General features: G+C 44.3%; 1 protein-coding gene across 1 annotated transcript in view; it reads right to left on the reverse strand.

The window, feature by feature from the left end:
- Positions 1–15,890, reverse strand: part of PADI2 (peptidyl arginine deiminase 2) — a 25,735-nt gene continuing 9,845 nt past the window's right edge. Inside the window, exons 3-16 of the mRNA XM_075190866.1 lie at positions 15,612–15,684; positions 13,530–13,591; positions 13,061–13,178; positions 12,854–12,979; positions 11,417–11,580; positions 10,469–10,572; positions 10,188–10,299; positions 8,666–8,773; positions 6,129–6,280; positions 4,546–4,690; positions 2,582–2,675; positions 2,300–2,376; positions 1,968–2,093; positions 1–1,848 (exon numbers count right to left, since the gene is read on the reverse strand). Coding sequence (XP_075046967.1) covers positions 1,612–1,848; positions 1,968–2,093; positions 2,300–2,376; positions 2,582–2,675; positions 4,546–4,690; positions 6,129–6,280; positions 8,666–8,773; positions 10,188–10,299; positions 10,469–10,572; positions 11,417–11,580; positions 12,854–12,979; positions 13,061–13,178; positions 13,530–13,591; positions 15,612–15,684 — 1,698 coding nt within the window. The 3' untranslated portion in view covers positions 1–1,611. The remainder of the gene's footprint in view (positions 1,849–1,967; positions 2,094–2,299; positions 2,377–2,581; positions 2,676–4,545; positions 4,691–6,128; positions 6,281–8,665; positions 8,774–10,187; positions 10,300–10,468; positions 10,573–11,416; positions 11,581–12,853; positions 12,980–13,060; positions 13,179–13,529; positions 13,592–15,611; positions 15,685–15,890) is intronic.

Consider the following 15,890-nt stretch of genomic DNA (forward strand, 5'->3'; position numbering starts at 1 on the left):
TTCATTCCAAAGATTTTATTATGCGTGTTAGTAGTGACATAGGATGGATGGTTTGTCCCATGACATAGACTATGTTCATGAAACACTAAAGAATTATGAAGGACGTAGGAAATTGCTGTATCTCACATGGACGTAACGTCCCACGGCACCCGGGATTGAAGATATTTTTCTTTATTGTAGAATAAATATAATTTAGACTACAATAAAGACCTCAATACTTCTACTATTGGGTCACCAGCAGGTTAAGTCACAGCAATTGTATCTCTGCATTAGATGATATATTTGTGTACATGATGAACGTGTTTCCATGTCTGCCTCCAGTTACCGACTGCCCAATACACAAATATAACACAAACCCGCTGGCTCCTTCACACTATACATGATTTTATTCCTTATGAGTGTTCCGAGAACAAAGCCGGTGACGGATCCAGGAGGACAAAAAGAGGGGAAACAACTGAATTAAAAAATCTCAATATATAAAGAAACAGAGCTTTATGGAATAACAAGTTATTAGTGTAAAAAACAAACAACTCAAAATCGTTTACAGGCAAAGTGTAAGTCCCAACACAAAGAGAGGGGTATGGCGGTGGTAGGAATTGTACGGACCGCTCCTAAAACCTTTCATCTCACAAATCCGTATCCCAACCGGATAGAAGAATTAACAAAAACACAAGAGAGTAACTATTGCTTTGTAGGAAGATTGTGTGACGTACGAAGCTTAGACCATTATCTGAACTCCAACAATGTGTCTACGCTTAAACTCCTTTTCTGGACAGGCAAATTAGACACAGGTGTAATGTGCAGACAACTTCTCCAACAATGGGCAGGTTACCAATGAAGGATTCTAAAACAAAAATTCTGTCCACGCAGAATATTTTTTTCCGTGGTTAAATGAAGCTCCTCACAATTCGTAAAAAGGAACGGTGTCATATAGACAAAGAATATTTTCCTCAGTATATTAAATTTTCTTACAGTCCTTTCCAATCAGTGCATTCAACAGAATTAGCATTAGAGAATCTCAGACTCTTTCACATCAGACACATGGAAGGAAAAGGCCTCATTCAGGGAACCTGGAGTTCAAAAAGTTCTGCACAAAAATCCCATGTTTTAATTTAATTAAACCTGTGTCCCTCTAAATAGATTCAATATCTGTGTGTATATAAGCTAGTGGTCAGATGTTGAATGTGAGTGTGTGTGTTTAGGGAGGGCTATAGATCAGATGTTAATAAAACAGTATATTGGATGGAACAGTCCGACAGATAATATTGTGCACAGAGAAAGCGGTTTTGGCAAAGAGTAAGTAAATCTGAAAATTGCGTCCTAAATTTTAATGACTGCTCCGAGATCTCTTTACTTTTTTCCTAAAGTAACTGTGCATAGATATGGGATCCATGTTTGCTAGGATAAAAAAATTAAAGTTGCATTCATATATTGAACATAATTTGGAACCTGTAGAAGTCCTCCCCACAAGATAACGTAAATGATCTAACGGTCCCAGGCTATGTAGATTAGAAAGTGTTATTTTACAATCCTAAAAACAGAGGGCGCTCCGGCAGACTGGAGCGAATGAGAGGATCGCCGGGGAAGATTTAGATCCAGGCTGTCCGGAAACTAAGGCTCTTCCATCTGCCACCACTTGAACGTGAACGGCTTCCGGCGCACGTTGGTGCCGCAGTGAACCTCGCCCAGCTTCTTGTGGTAGGACACAATGTCATCTATGAAGCTGCAAGTCAGTCCCAAGGGCTGGAGCTGAGAAATGACATAATCCTCCAGACAGCACGTCTCCTTGATGACCGGCCCGTACGGTTTGGGTACACCCACATCTTTTCCCAGAACAATCATATTAACCTGGAGACAGAACATGAAAAGAAGTTTAAAAGGCTGAACGTAGGGACTGCTAGTATAGGACATCTCAGGTGGTAGATGTCCAATCTCTCCTCCAGAGATGCAGCACTCTTAATACTCACCATGTTGGGGAAGAAAGCTACGGCTTGGTCTTTATGTAGTTTGTACAATGCAGGTATATCGATGATGTCATTTTCCGTCAGACCAAGTTCCTGCTTCAGGATATCCCGATTCCAATCGATACAGTGCTGACAAGAGATGAATTAATAGCAGTGATTTGGTTTTTTGTTTATCTGAACAGTTTTTGAGCCCTTACTAACTTCACTTTCTTTACCCAAGTCTACCCGAGATACATTAACAAGAGTCCACCCTACTCCATTCTAGCAAACCTCAGTAACCAATAGACCCAGAAGATCCTTGGTGTCATCTGTAAATTGTCCACCAAGTCTCTCACCTGCGCATAATTGTTCTCTAACACTACGGAGTCCGTGGAGAGGATCTTGGTGATCGTCCATCGTTTGGTTTCGAATCCTACACAAATTGAGGAAACATCAATCAGGACGTCGTATCGCTGAATATTTATGTAACAAATAAGTATAATCTGACAATTTGTTGGTACGGCAGCTCTCAATAGATTGTACAACGGGCGCATGTGATCATTAATAGAGACCTTACTAAGGAAGACGCTGGATCAATGCTCAGCTGTCGGAACATACAGGACACAACAAGGACTTACCCTGGAACATTGTGACGTCTCCGTTTCCTTCCTGCTTCTTCTCCTGGAAGATTCGAAAGCAGGTCGCTGGGCTGGCCAAGAGGAGCCGGAAACCCTGAAAGGGAATAGTACCCAGTGAGGGAATGTTACATAATGACCTGGTTCCTGCAACATGTCTCACAGTCTAATCACAGACAGAAACATAGAATATGACGGCAGATAAGAACCACTTGGCCCATCTAGTCTGCCCGTTTTTTAACCCATGGTAATCTCAAAACCTATTTGATCCTTAGTTCTGTGTAAGGAAATCCTTATGTCTATCCCGAGCATGTTTAAATTGCTCTACTCTATGAGCCTCTACCACCTCTGATGGGAGGCTATTCCATTTATCCACTTCCCTTTCTGTGAAATAGTTTATCTTCCCATTTCCTCTGAACCTACTTCCCCCCCCCAGTGTCAGTACATGTCCTCGTGTTCTAATACTTCTCTTCCTTTGTAGAATGTTTCCCTCCTGCACCTTGTTATAACCCTAAATATATTTAAAAGTTTCTATCATGTCCCCCGTTCCCTTCTCTGCTCCAAACTATACATATTACGATCTTTTAGTCTCTCCGGGTAAGTTTTGTGCTGTAGGCCATGCACCATTGTAGTTGCCCTTTTTTGTACAGAGATATATGACATGAAGTCTGATTCATCCAACTGTTCATATTTATTCATTAAATGATATGTGTTGAAAGAGATCTGAATTAGAATTATTTTTTTATCACATACTCCATATCCACTCACCAACCTCATCAATCTGCGATACCAAAAATAGGCTGCTCAGAAAAGATTACATTTATTTCTCAAAAAAACATTATCTCAGTTTGAACATGTCATTTTCATCACTTGGTTTGAAAAATGTGTTTGCAGTACAGAAAGCGAGTCATTTCTTGTAACATCCAGCAGGTGGCAGCATTGTATTTCTTGAATGACCAGTGCTGCATTTCAACACCTTGCTCAGTCCCTACAGTACTTTTATGAAGGGGTCCTTCAGAATTTGGCATCTGTTCTCATTATCATCTACCGCAGAGCTATTTAATGCAGTCCGGTGGGGCTAATCAGTGATTATATTCTGAAATTAATTTATTTACGGTAATTAAGATTTGCACGCAAGTCCATCTAAACCAGCCCTGAGCATCCCGTCTCTCAGCTGGACCTATCAGTGTTACAACACTCTGCCAGCCATAGGCAGAAGCTGTCAGGGTATGCTGGGACTTGTAGTTCCATAAAACCACAGGTTGCCCATCTCGGTTCTATATGGATATAACATATGAGTTATTCCCCAGCATTGCACAGGACATAAACACAGCATCCAGATGTTTATTGTTATAGAACAGTTTCAGAATGAGGTGATGTCTTTTTGAATACAAATAATGTCTGTGTTATCTCATCTCTTTCTAATTACGAATAATACCCCAGAGTACCATCGCTATGTATGGGGTACTGTGCAGCCATTGTGACCTGGAGAGGTGCAGCTAGCTCAGGTCACAGCGGCTATGACTGGGCCGTTAATTTTACCTCTCTGGGCTGGAGGTTTGTAGTGCGTGAGAAACCATCGGTACGGGGCAAACCAGAAATTGCCCCTCTCTGCTTGTTGTTACCAAGCTATGGCTACAAAGCTTCATCTAGCAGTAATCCTTCTACATACACGTTATGGAAGTACGATCTTGTCCTGATGTTTATCATCTCCACAACAGAAGAGATAGATCCCGGTCTATTATTATACATAAAAGTGAATCAGAAGAAATGACTGTAAGGGAAATAGTTGAAGAGTTTGTCAGTGGGGAGAGAACTGGTCAAACCCTCCAAGTAATTATGTCGTCTCGCTCAGTGACTTCTAAAGACAATGGAGACATTTTATTGTTATTTTAACTACAATAAGGACCAGAATCTCGCCCCATGACTTATAGGAAAACAAATAGCACAAGAGCTGCATAAATTACCTTCTGATCCGGAGCCGGCACGAAGGTCATGAATTCATCCACGTGTCCCACATACAGCCAGTCCGTAAACAGTTCTATGGGCGACTGCACCCTTTGGGCATAAAGGAAGTCCCGCACCACTTTGGTCATCCTTCTCCCAGAGGTGCTGCGTGAGAGGGCGAGATTCGGACATTAAAACCTCAGACTGGGGACAAACACTTTGCCAGATACGGATTAATCATAATCATCAACAGCTATTTATATAGCGCCACTAATTCCACAGCGCTGTACAGAGAACTCACTCATATCAGTCCCTGCCCCATTGGAGCTTACAGTCTAAATTCCCTAACATACACACGGACCGGTTAATTTAATAGCAGCCAATTAACCTACCAGTATGTTTTTGGAGTGTGGGAGGAAACCGGAGCACCCAGAGGAAACCCACGCAAACACAGGGAGAACATACAAACTCCACACAGATAAGGCCATGGTCGGGAATCAAACTCATGACCCCAGCGCTGTGAGGCAGAAGTGCTAACCACTGAGCCACCACATGTGATATGTCAGGACATGTGAATGGAGATTACGGAGGCTTCCGTGTGTTTAGGCTGCTTATTCTCATTCCGGAGCTGCTCAGTAAATTTTATTAATTATTTTTAAGGTGCATCACGTGGTTTTGATAGTTTCAACAGAATGTGGAGCACTCGCGGTTTTGCATAGAATTTCCGGAGGTAATATATGGTTTCTACAGGATAATCGTACTTTTTTTTCTCCAAAGGTGAAAACTTCCTGCGTCTCTGCATATAGCGTGTGCTTATATACACGGAAAATAGAATGACACATGACATGAATTCTAGACTCCGGCAGAGCTCAAGAGACGCAAAACCCTTATGCAATTACGTTACGTAACTTCCAAACCCGGTCACAGACCTCACATGATCCGTGTTCCCAGCCCGTCTGCAGGGGGCATTCTTATGTTTCAGAGGTGAGGGCAGCGTGGAGACCCCACAAATAACTCTGCCAGCTCAGCAAAGCGGGCGGCTCAGCCGTAAGGTGTTTATGACCATCCGTGTGACAGCTGATGAGCTATAATTACCCACAGTCCCTTCACGCAATACAGACGGGAGAGTTCACAGAGGACACTGGGAGCACGGTACCCCCAAGCTGCCCCCAAGCTGTGCTGAGAGGAAGAATACCGAGGATGGAGAGTCAGTGGGAAACCAAACTGTTCCTCCATATTTGTGGTCATTATAACTTAATAAATATATTTATGGCATTATACACTTTTACGGCAGATTATGTGGGTATTTATATTAATACTTGTGTATTAATACTTGTGTATTATAATAGAATTCCATACTGCAGACTGTGGGTAATTTCGGCAACGCCTCCTGCGACACCTTTGTGAAATTTTTAACTGCAAATCGTAATTTTACATGTTTGGTAAAATTACGATTTTATGTTGCAGTTAATAGTTGTACGACGCTGTGAAGCCAGGGTAATATGTCATCGTCTGTGTGGTTAATGGAAGTGCTTGTGAAGCAGATCAACTAACGCATTTTGCCTCCTTTTATCCAAGATGAAAAAAGTGTTGAAACTCTTACGTAGGGAAGCTGCTCCCGATCAGAATCCGCCCCAGCGGGTACTTCTTGTCGCCAACGGTCACGGGAGGGCTCACTTCTAGATTCCCGAAGGAGTCCAGGCTGGTGACCTCGGAGGAGGCAGCAACTTTTGTTACGTAGCCAAAATCTGGTCCCTGGAGACATAGAGAATAGATCATTAATACAGGATTAAGTCACCACTTTCATGTGTATAAATATTACACTTCATCATCGTTCAATACTCATCAGCTATTGTTTATATTTGTTTTCTTATTTATGTTTTACTTTTAGTCAATCCCATGAAGTTTAAGCCAGAAGTTTTGTTAATTGTCACTTTCTTGCTCGAGTTCCAGCCAGGGAACTTCAGAAGGATATTGTCGTATGTCCGCTGCACAAACTTCCCACATGTCATGAATGGGTTATAAGAGGCCGATTCAATTAGCTACGTGATTCCGTAGTAACCTCACGGCTCTAATTTTCTAGGTAATAATCTTCGCTCATGTCATAAAACTCCTAATATCTGGAGGTAAAACACTTCCTAAATAAAAAAAAAATCCATTGTATTTATTTTGATAGAAAATTTTACTTTCATTTTTCACGGAGACAAGATACACAGTAAAATCAAACTTAACCGCAGCATCGTATCCTCAGTGATATCGGGAAAGCTGTAGACACGGGAGAGAGACCCGAAGTCCCGTCTTTGCACTACGGAGGTGACAAGGTGTGTAAAAGAGAAGGGGATCTACGTTCTTTACACCAACACCATTACACACACCCAGGACACAGAAGCCAACAAGTCGGGAACATCTCAATAATGATCTATCACTGAGTGATTACCCGCTCGATCTGGCAGCTGCTAAGTCAAAAGTACGGCTCGTCCCAGGGTCGTGTTGCATCCTGGCCCCTCACCCAGGAGTCTGGACCGGGCTGACCTCCCATTACAGAGTGTGATTAATTAACGACCGTCTTCTATTAAATTGTAAGACAACCTGTAAAATGCCCGGGAAACGTGCCCAGAAAATTCCCGACTACTGCACATTATTACTGACATATGACACACATGAAGGAAAGATTCCTAAATTAACATGTATCTGTCATTCCTATGGCTTAATGTACTGAGTGAATGAAGACCACAGCTTCGGAGCGTTGATATGATAAATGTGTCAGAGCAGAAAAACAGCTTATTACACAGAATAAGCAAAGTACAGCATGTGCCTTAACCCATCATATTTCATCTTTTACTATGACTACAGCAACCTGGTAAAAGCCAATATGTGATGTCACTGGCTCCTAGTGACTGGATAGGCTGCACTCTCAGTGATGTCACTGGCTCCTAGTGACTGGATAGGCTGCACTCTCAGTGATGTCACTGGTTCCTAGTGACTGGATAGGCTGCACTCTCAGTGATGTCACTGGTTCCTAGTGACTGGATAGGCTGCACTCTCAGTGATGTCACTGGTCCCTAGTGACTGGATAGGCTGCACTCTCAGTGATGTCACTGGTTCCTAGTGACTGGATAGGCTGCACTCTCAGTGATGTCACTGGCTCCTAGTGACTGGATAGGCTGCACTCTCAGTGATGTCACTGGCTCCTAGTGACTGGATAGGCTGCACTCTCAGTGATGTCACTGGTCCCTAGTGGATGGATAGACTGCACTCTCAGTGATGTCACTGGCTCCTAGTGACTGGATAGGCTGCACTCTCAGTGATGTCACTGGCTCCTAGTGACTGGATAGGCTGCACTCTCAGTGATGTCACTGGCTCCTAGTGACTGGATAGGCTGCACTCTCAGTGATGTCACTGGTTCCTAGTGACTGGATAGGCTGCACTCTCAGTGATGTCACTGGCTCCTAGTGACTGGATAGGCTGCACTCTCAGTGATGTCACTGGCTCCTAGTGACTGGATAGGCTGCACTCTCAGTGATGTCACTGGCTCCTAGTGACTGGATAGGCTGCACTCTCAGTGATGTCACTGGTTCCTAGTGACTGGATAGGCTGCACTCTCAGTGATGTCACTGGTTCCTAGTGACTGGATAGGCTGCACTCTCAGTGATGTCACTGGTTCCTAGTGACTGGATAGGCTGCACTCTCAGTGATGTCACTGGCTCCTAGTGACTGGATAGGCTGCACTCTCAGTGATGTCACTGGCTCCTAGTGACTGGATAGGCTGCACTCTCAGCGATGTCACTGGCTCCTAGTGACTGGATAGGCTGCACTCTCAGTGATGTCACTGGTTCCTAGTGAATGGACAGGCTGCACTCTCAGTGATGTCACTGGTCCCTAGTGACTGGATAGGCTGCACTCTCAGTGATGTCACTGGTTCCTAGTGACTGGATAGGCTGCACTCTCAGTGATGTCACTGGCTCCTAGTGACTGGATAGACTGCACTCTCAGTGATGTCACTGGCTCCTAGTGACTGGATAGGCTGCACTCTCAGTGATGTCACCTGTTCCTAGTGACTGGATAGGCTGCGCTCTCAGTGATGTCACTGGTTCCTGGCTGTGTGTGTGGTCAGTTATTTCTGTACAGCACTGAACTTACTAGCAGTTCTCGAATGGGGAAATCCTTCAGCAATCCGTCTCTAGGAGAATCCAGCACGACGGGGAACATTTTGTGTGGGGCCTGAATGTACCCAAACTCCATCTCGTCCTGCAATAAAGTGCATTATATTATTATATATCCTCAGAAATCAACAATCCGCACAACAGCCACATCAGGAACTTATTAATATCAGTGATCAAAAAGGGTCACAAAAATTGCATAGAAATGGGTCCTTAGGGACCCCAAGTACGTCCTGTGACCCCAACCTTCTCGTGTCTATGAATACCATGGTGTAGTCCTGTGCCCTATACCTACAACCTCTCTGCCCCTAACACCCTTCTCTGGTTAAATTCCTCCCTTCTATATCTTCTAGACAACAATTACGGCCTAAATATTGCATTGCAGATGGCACAGTGGTGAGAGATGCTCCCTCACAAGGGCCCTATCTGTGCGGAGTTTGTATGTCTCCTCCGGATGCTCCGGTTTCCACACACATACTGGTACGTTAATTTGCTTCTGACAAAAACGGACCCTTATCTGTGTGTGCGTGCGTATGTGTGTACGTATTTGTGTGTGCGTGTACGTATGTACGTGTACATCTGTGTGTGTGTGCGTGCGAGTGCTTGTCTGTAAGTATGTGTGCATACGTATGTGTGTCTCTGTACGTACGTACGTACGTACGTACGTACGTACGTACGTACGTACGTATGTATGTATGCGCGTGTTTGCATGTTTGTGCATATGTGTGTGCACGTATGTGTGTGTGTCAGGGAATTTAGATTGTAAGCTTCAACTGGGCAGGACCTGTAGTGAATGATAAAATATTCTCTGTATAGCGCCATGTAATATAATGGTGCTATATAAAGAATCTTCAATCTTCTTGGAATTATTTTCAGCTCTTTAAGGAAACACTTTGGATTTTCTAACGACATATTTTACATTTCTCAGACTCCGACGTTTATCTCTTTCCCAGTTTGGTATTTCGAGATCCACTTCTGTCCCTTTGAAGACCTGCATTGGTGCTCAGATTTATTCTGTCACCGATGACGGCACACAAAGGCCGATAGCGTCACCTCCAACATGCCGGATAATAATCCCATTGATAAGGTAGGATCATTATCAGGCTTTGCACCCTGTGTGAGGCTATACACTTCTATTACTGGGCCCTATGTGGGCTACAATATCACAATAAGTAACGCTCAGGCTGGTGGAGGACGTGTAGAACAGCTGGAGGCCATCTCTTGCACGTCACTAACTAACACGTACAAATGATAAGTTCTCAGGTCCTGGCAGGTTCTGGGGCTTCTAAATCATATGGGATTGTTACAGAAGGATTTGTCAGATCCTGGTAGATCTCAGCATCACCCAGACGGGTCCTGACCATCGTCCAGAGTCGTACGAACGGGTTGGTCAGGTGAACAGTGTTATAGGGTGGTCTCTGAGACATATTATATCCGTCTGTTACAATTATCCGCTAACTCCGAGTACGTCTGGTTTAATACAAATAACGGGGAGGACAGACCTGCATCCAACGATCTCCCCGATTCACATATTCAAAGCAGATCTTGATCTTGTAGTTGGCCTCGCTCACCAGGTTCTTGATCTCCTTTAGGAAGAGATAATTATCCTTCACGCTGCAGAAAGACCGACATGGTGTTAATCCGCTGGCCCTGACACACTGAGACGCTTGTTAAACCCACTATTTTAGATAATTCTTGATATCAACGCTCTGGATTCATAATAAAGCCAAAATAGAATGGGAAACCCCCAGCAGACCTCCCTCGGTGATCCTGCACCCGTTACCTGCAGACATACACCTCCACGGGCTCCAATGTGTTGGGCGTAATGATCAGAGGCGCGATGCGGAACGTGACCACATCTGTGAATATCGGGGTCTCAGGAATACCCTGCAGGACAAAGCAGAATAATGACGGCTCGACGTGTTTTCATTGCAATATACAGATTGTTAACGAAATATATAAAAACGTCTGTAGCTTGTGCTGTTCTGTCCCTGAGGATTAATGTTCAGAGCGAAAAATTGTTTGTGTTTTGTAGGGCGACCTTTGTGAGATATCAGAACCCTGTGGAAGGGCGGAAAACCATGAAGGCGCCAAGCTGGCAATTTACTGCCGTCAAGGAAAACAAATTCTATATAAAATCTTTAGTCCGAGTTTGGCTATAGCGCCTATTGTGTTTGTTTGTTTTCCCAGCACCAAGTAACTTAAAGAGGGTGGAGCCATAGCAATCAGTAGCCAATCAGAGCACTAGGAAGTTCATGACACAAACATTATATATCTGCCTACCAGGAACCTCCTATATAGAATTAATTTCGGGGGGTCCAATTGGTAGCAAACCACAGCACTACTTTGGGAAGGATTTGAAACATTCAGAGACCCCACATTCAGCCTTGTCCCCGATGTCTCCTCGTTAACCTTCCCTGGACTGAGGCTGGATCGCTGGCAGACATCCCACAATGAAGCTAATGAGGTTGTTAGCAGCGGGAGACGGCTCGGAATAGGAACGAAACTGAAGCCAAGGACAATGCAATGGTGTCAAAACTCCGATCTGCTGACTAGACGCAATTCGCTACCGGAGGCTTCCTGACGTTTTCATGCACTATCTTATCTTTCTTTTACCCGTAGCTCCTAGATTGTAAGCTTGATGGATCAGTCTTGAATATGTTCTACAGCAACTCCCTCCCTGGACCACACTGGGTAATAAACCTATTTACAGATAACAGGCTCTCCGTACCTCCACCTGAGATTCCAGCAGACTGGCTTTGACCGTCACCAGACCGTTGAATCCTTCGTCCGGGAAACGCAAACCTTCCACAAAGAATTCCAGCTCGCCCGTCCCCGTGTACCGGGCCTTGTAGTACAGCTTCTCTCTGCCCAGGACATGCGAGTACATCTTATCTGCCGGGGAAAGAGACACAAGCGAGGTGAAGTTACATGGACATGTCATTAGAGAGCACACGCCCTGCACGCTGCTTATGTCACCCCTAAATATCACAAGGAAAACCACATGCCAGGAACGCATGATCTCAGGGAATTCAGACAGGCCGTAATTATGCCCATCTTATTAATAATTGAGAATTAAGGCTACGTATCTTGGATACATCAACAATGAAGCAGATGTCAGTCCCCGGCAGCCAGAGAAGCCATTATTACAGCTACGACGGGAACGTGACATCTCTGATTGCACAGATGAGATGGGGAGAGGATCCTCCGATCAGTCCGCCTTTGCAGAGGGGTCAGAAATGTTTAGGTGGGTCCTGCGTACATAGACCGGTCTCATCTCAAACAGTGAGGGAAGAGCCCCTCCAGATCTGTTGCTTTGTAGAGGGTGGAGGGGTGTGAACAAAACTTTCAAAAAGTTTTTGTGTATATATATTTTTTTTAACAATAAACCATTGTCCTGAGCGTTAGAGCGAGTGTGGTCAGCAATGTGGTCAGCCTGGAAAACAAGAGGTTAAACCGAGGCAGAAGTATCTTCCTATAAAGTCTGGATCAGCAGAGTCTGGCTGCTGTAATCTCCTCATGTGCTAATAGTTCATTACTTCAGCTTTTGTGACAACCGTGAGACCACTAATATACATTCCTATCCGAGGCCCAGTCTGGCGTTCCCACTACATGCCAGCCAGGCCGCTGCAGTAACGGTATCGGGTGTCCGAGGTAACGCTAATGAATGTTCCGCAGGCTCTAAGAGCCGATCAGGTTCCAGTGCTCGGCATTTGTCTAGATGCCACTTCAACGGGCAGAGAAATTTGTCATTGTCAATTGGGCTTTTGGTGTCTCCAGGCAGAGGGGACACTCTCCTAAATGCAGACCTGAGACATGACTGTTCCTCTTCCCGATAGCTGACGGCAGACATCCCTTCTTATACCTACTCCAAGGGTGATGTGGGGAACCTCAGACTGAAGGGCTCAAATTCCTACTAGGAGAGTTTTACTCAAAATTTGTGAAAACAGAAATGTAAATAATTATTCTCAAAATAGGAACACATTACTAAATATGGTAGTGTGCAGTGCAACACTATCTCCCATAAACGGGATGCTATGTCACATCTCAGAGCCACACCCCCAGTGACATGACATAAAGTGGGATTCTATGCCGATTGGTACAATCTGGACGCCATGGCTACGATAAGTAATAGAAGAACCTACGACAATTACACAGCAGAACGTACTGTGGAAATGAAAGACTCCCAGGCTGGGAGAGTCCGTGGTGGAGATGTAGAGCAGTAGCTGATAACTGGTCGGAAGCTTCTCTGGGCCCTTGATCCTGAGGACCAGCCTAGACATATCCAGGAGATCTACGAGGGGACAGAGGAATCAGATGACCACTCTCACTGACATACTGGGAACACGAGAGAGGGGGGGGGGTGATCGATTACCTGCCTTAGTGAGCACAATACTGTCTGCGCCATCCACCGTGCGGGAGAACAGACTGTCCTTGTCACAGTTCACCAACAAGATGGCGCCTTGGCCGTTGGGACCCCATTTCCACGTGGCCTAAATGGATCAGGATAATAAGCTCAGAGATAAACCAAACCAGCTCAGGGGTATTCACAAGTGCTGTATTTCTATAATGTACTGATAAACGATAGCTAGAATCTGATTGGTTGCTATTGGCAACGTCTACATTTTTCCTTTTTCGAAGGCTCATTACATATAATCCCCTATTGTTTAATAGTATTATTTCTTCTTTTGCAGACAAACATTTAAATACAAAGTGAAGGCTTCACAAGTTCCAACAGAGCAATTAGTTGTGTTGATGTCACGTGCTCCTATAATGAGATAACAAGCGGACGCTCGGCCGCCCCGGCTGGTTACTTGGGCCGGCAACGTCCCTCTTCAAGTTACCTTATGCGGGTTGTTCTTTTCTACAAGTCCATCCCGATCGGCGTCAACATCCAGGGACATCTCTGTCAAACAAAATCACAAAATAAAGGTTTTACAGAAATGGTTCAAAAAGGCGACACAAACCGGAGATTAGCAGAGTCGTGGGAGACCCTCTGAGCAGAAATAAAACCGTATTATGGGGGCATATTCAATTTGCTTTTTTACGGTAATACGGTACAGTGACATCGCAAGTTTCCTTCGTAACCCTATGGGGCGGTGAAGGGAAATCCAGGAAATTGCTCCTGATCCGGAAGACACTCCGCGCACAACTGAATATGCCCCAATGAATGAATATAAACCACAGCTTAACCATCAAATTAGAATATACCTGTCAATTACACACAGCGGAGCAGCCATTTTGTGAGCTGAGCCATTACTGGTGAGAACGCAGACTATCACGTTCCTGGGAACGTGACTTTACTGAGACATGATCTTCTCACAAGAACTGGCTCTGACAAAATGGCTAGCGAATCGAGAGCGTTGGTTCTTAGTGGAACGGATAGGCTCCATTTTCAGGAATATCGGGCCGGACCACAGAATGGTTGCCTCCGCTTGGCCGATGTGACAAATACACTTGATATTCATAGATAAAGAAAAGTTTTAAACGCAGAAATCATAGAGATTCAATTTTTCGCAGAAGGTCCTTCACCAAAGTATTTTCTATCGATAATATTTTACCTCAGAGATTAACCTGTTCATATGATTTATGTGGTTGTATATAGGACTATGACGATGGAAGGTTAACTGATGAGTAATAAAGAGTCGCTAGGAGCCACGGGCTCGATGCAAACGCCATAAATAGATAAATTCCTGTCAAGTTTCTCATGTATGTAACAATGATCCGTGTCCCAACTCGCACATGTTCCATCTTTCTTAGAACTGGAGGATTACCCTGGACATAACTAGTGTCCGATTCCTAATCACAAACCTCCAGCCAGGGGGCTCCAAATCCAACATGAAGACATTGCACCAATAAATGAAGTTTTGCAGCCCTGCAGCTTCGGAAGAACCCATTAAACTATGTTATTCCTGCTTTATATAGTCAGTTATAGCCCCGGGCCTCAAAATACTATTATGGCCCCTTCCAGTTGTAAAAATACTTTGTTAGATGTATTCTTGTACACGTGTCCCTGTAAACTTGGGATGTGGTCGGGTTATTTGGTGCGGTGGGGGATATGGGGGGAGGTTACGATCCTGGCAGTAACTCATTACACGGCTCACGCACTAGTGAACATTCTAGTGACATAAGAGATTCCCTCGCTGCTACTGGGATATTCCTGGGTCCTACGTGACAAGTGATTTACAGTCCCTGGAATCAGGACGTACTAGGACATCTCCTGAGCGGTCCTCGGCCGCACGCTTACACTGACACAAAGCCTTCCACAACCATTATTACATTTTATACCGCTTTCCAGTATAATAGTAGAACGAACTGCAAAACACAATACAACATACAATTCTCAGGTATCCATATATTTTTACGACAGTTTCATGTGTCATTTGTGCCCCATTTCTGGACAAATGGATTTTCACCTTCCGGTGACTTTGATTTGCTAGTTTCTATGCGCCCCTCTGCAACATTTACCACGCTTCTTGCTTATACTTTATGGCTTCCTTCTGTGTGTGTTATCCAGACAGCTCTATTTGTCTTCATTGCCCTTGGCTATGACACAGAACTTCCCTGTGGATGCAATTTTATCCAATGAACAAAAGTGCAGCGGAGCTGTGCCGTATCCAATGGCAACCAAACAGCTCTGCTGGATGGCTTGAAAAACTAAAACAGAACACGGAAACGTTAAAGGAACATATTAAGTAACAGTTGTTGGTGAACTTGTACAAATAAATCAAAGTTGTCTTAAGGTGGAAACACCTTATGGTTTCAGGATGTAATTTTCCAAATAAAACACTTTAAAATGTGTTCTGTTAAAGATGGCAGCGCTGTGGGCGGTAATAGGACTGTAAAACTAACAGCACATCGGCCCCGGTCGTCAAAAGAAACAGGTGACCCCCAAACTCCACTACCAAACGTTCTGTGTAACTTACCAATACCAGTCAGGTAAATGCCGGATTTGTCCACAGGTGCGTCCGACCCCTTTCCGTAGTATGTAAACGTTATCTGAAAAATAAATGTTTTACAGCAAATTTAAATACCGGGAAGTTACTCTGAACTAAATGTTCCACCACAAAATGACCAAACCTCTTCTGTCAGACTGTGGGGTCTATTTACAAAGGCGCGATGAGTCGTAGTTAGCGATAGGACCAATGCGCAGGTCACGGGAACCTTCGCATGGCATCGCAAACAAGGTGTTAGTAATGTTGTGG

Source organism: Mixophyes fleayi, chromosome 11, assembly GCF_038048845.1.
Source record: "Mixophyes fleayi isolate aMixFle1 chromosome 11, aMixFle1.hap1, whole genome shotgun sequence".
NCBI lineage: Eukaryota > Metazoa > Chordata > Amphibia > Anura > Limnodynastidae > Mixophyes > Mixophyes fleayi.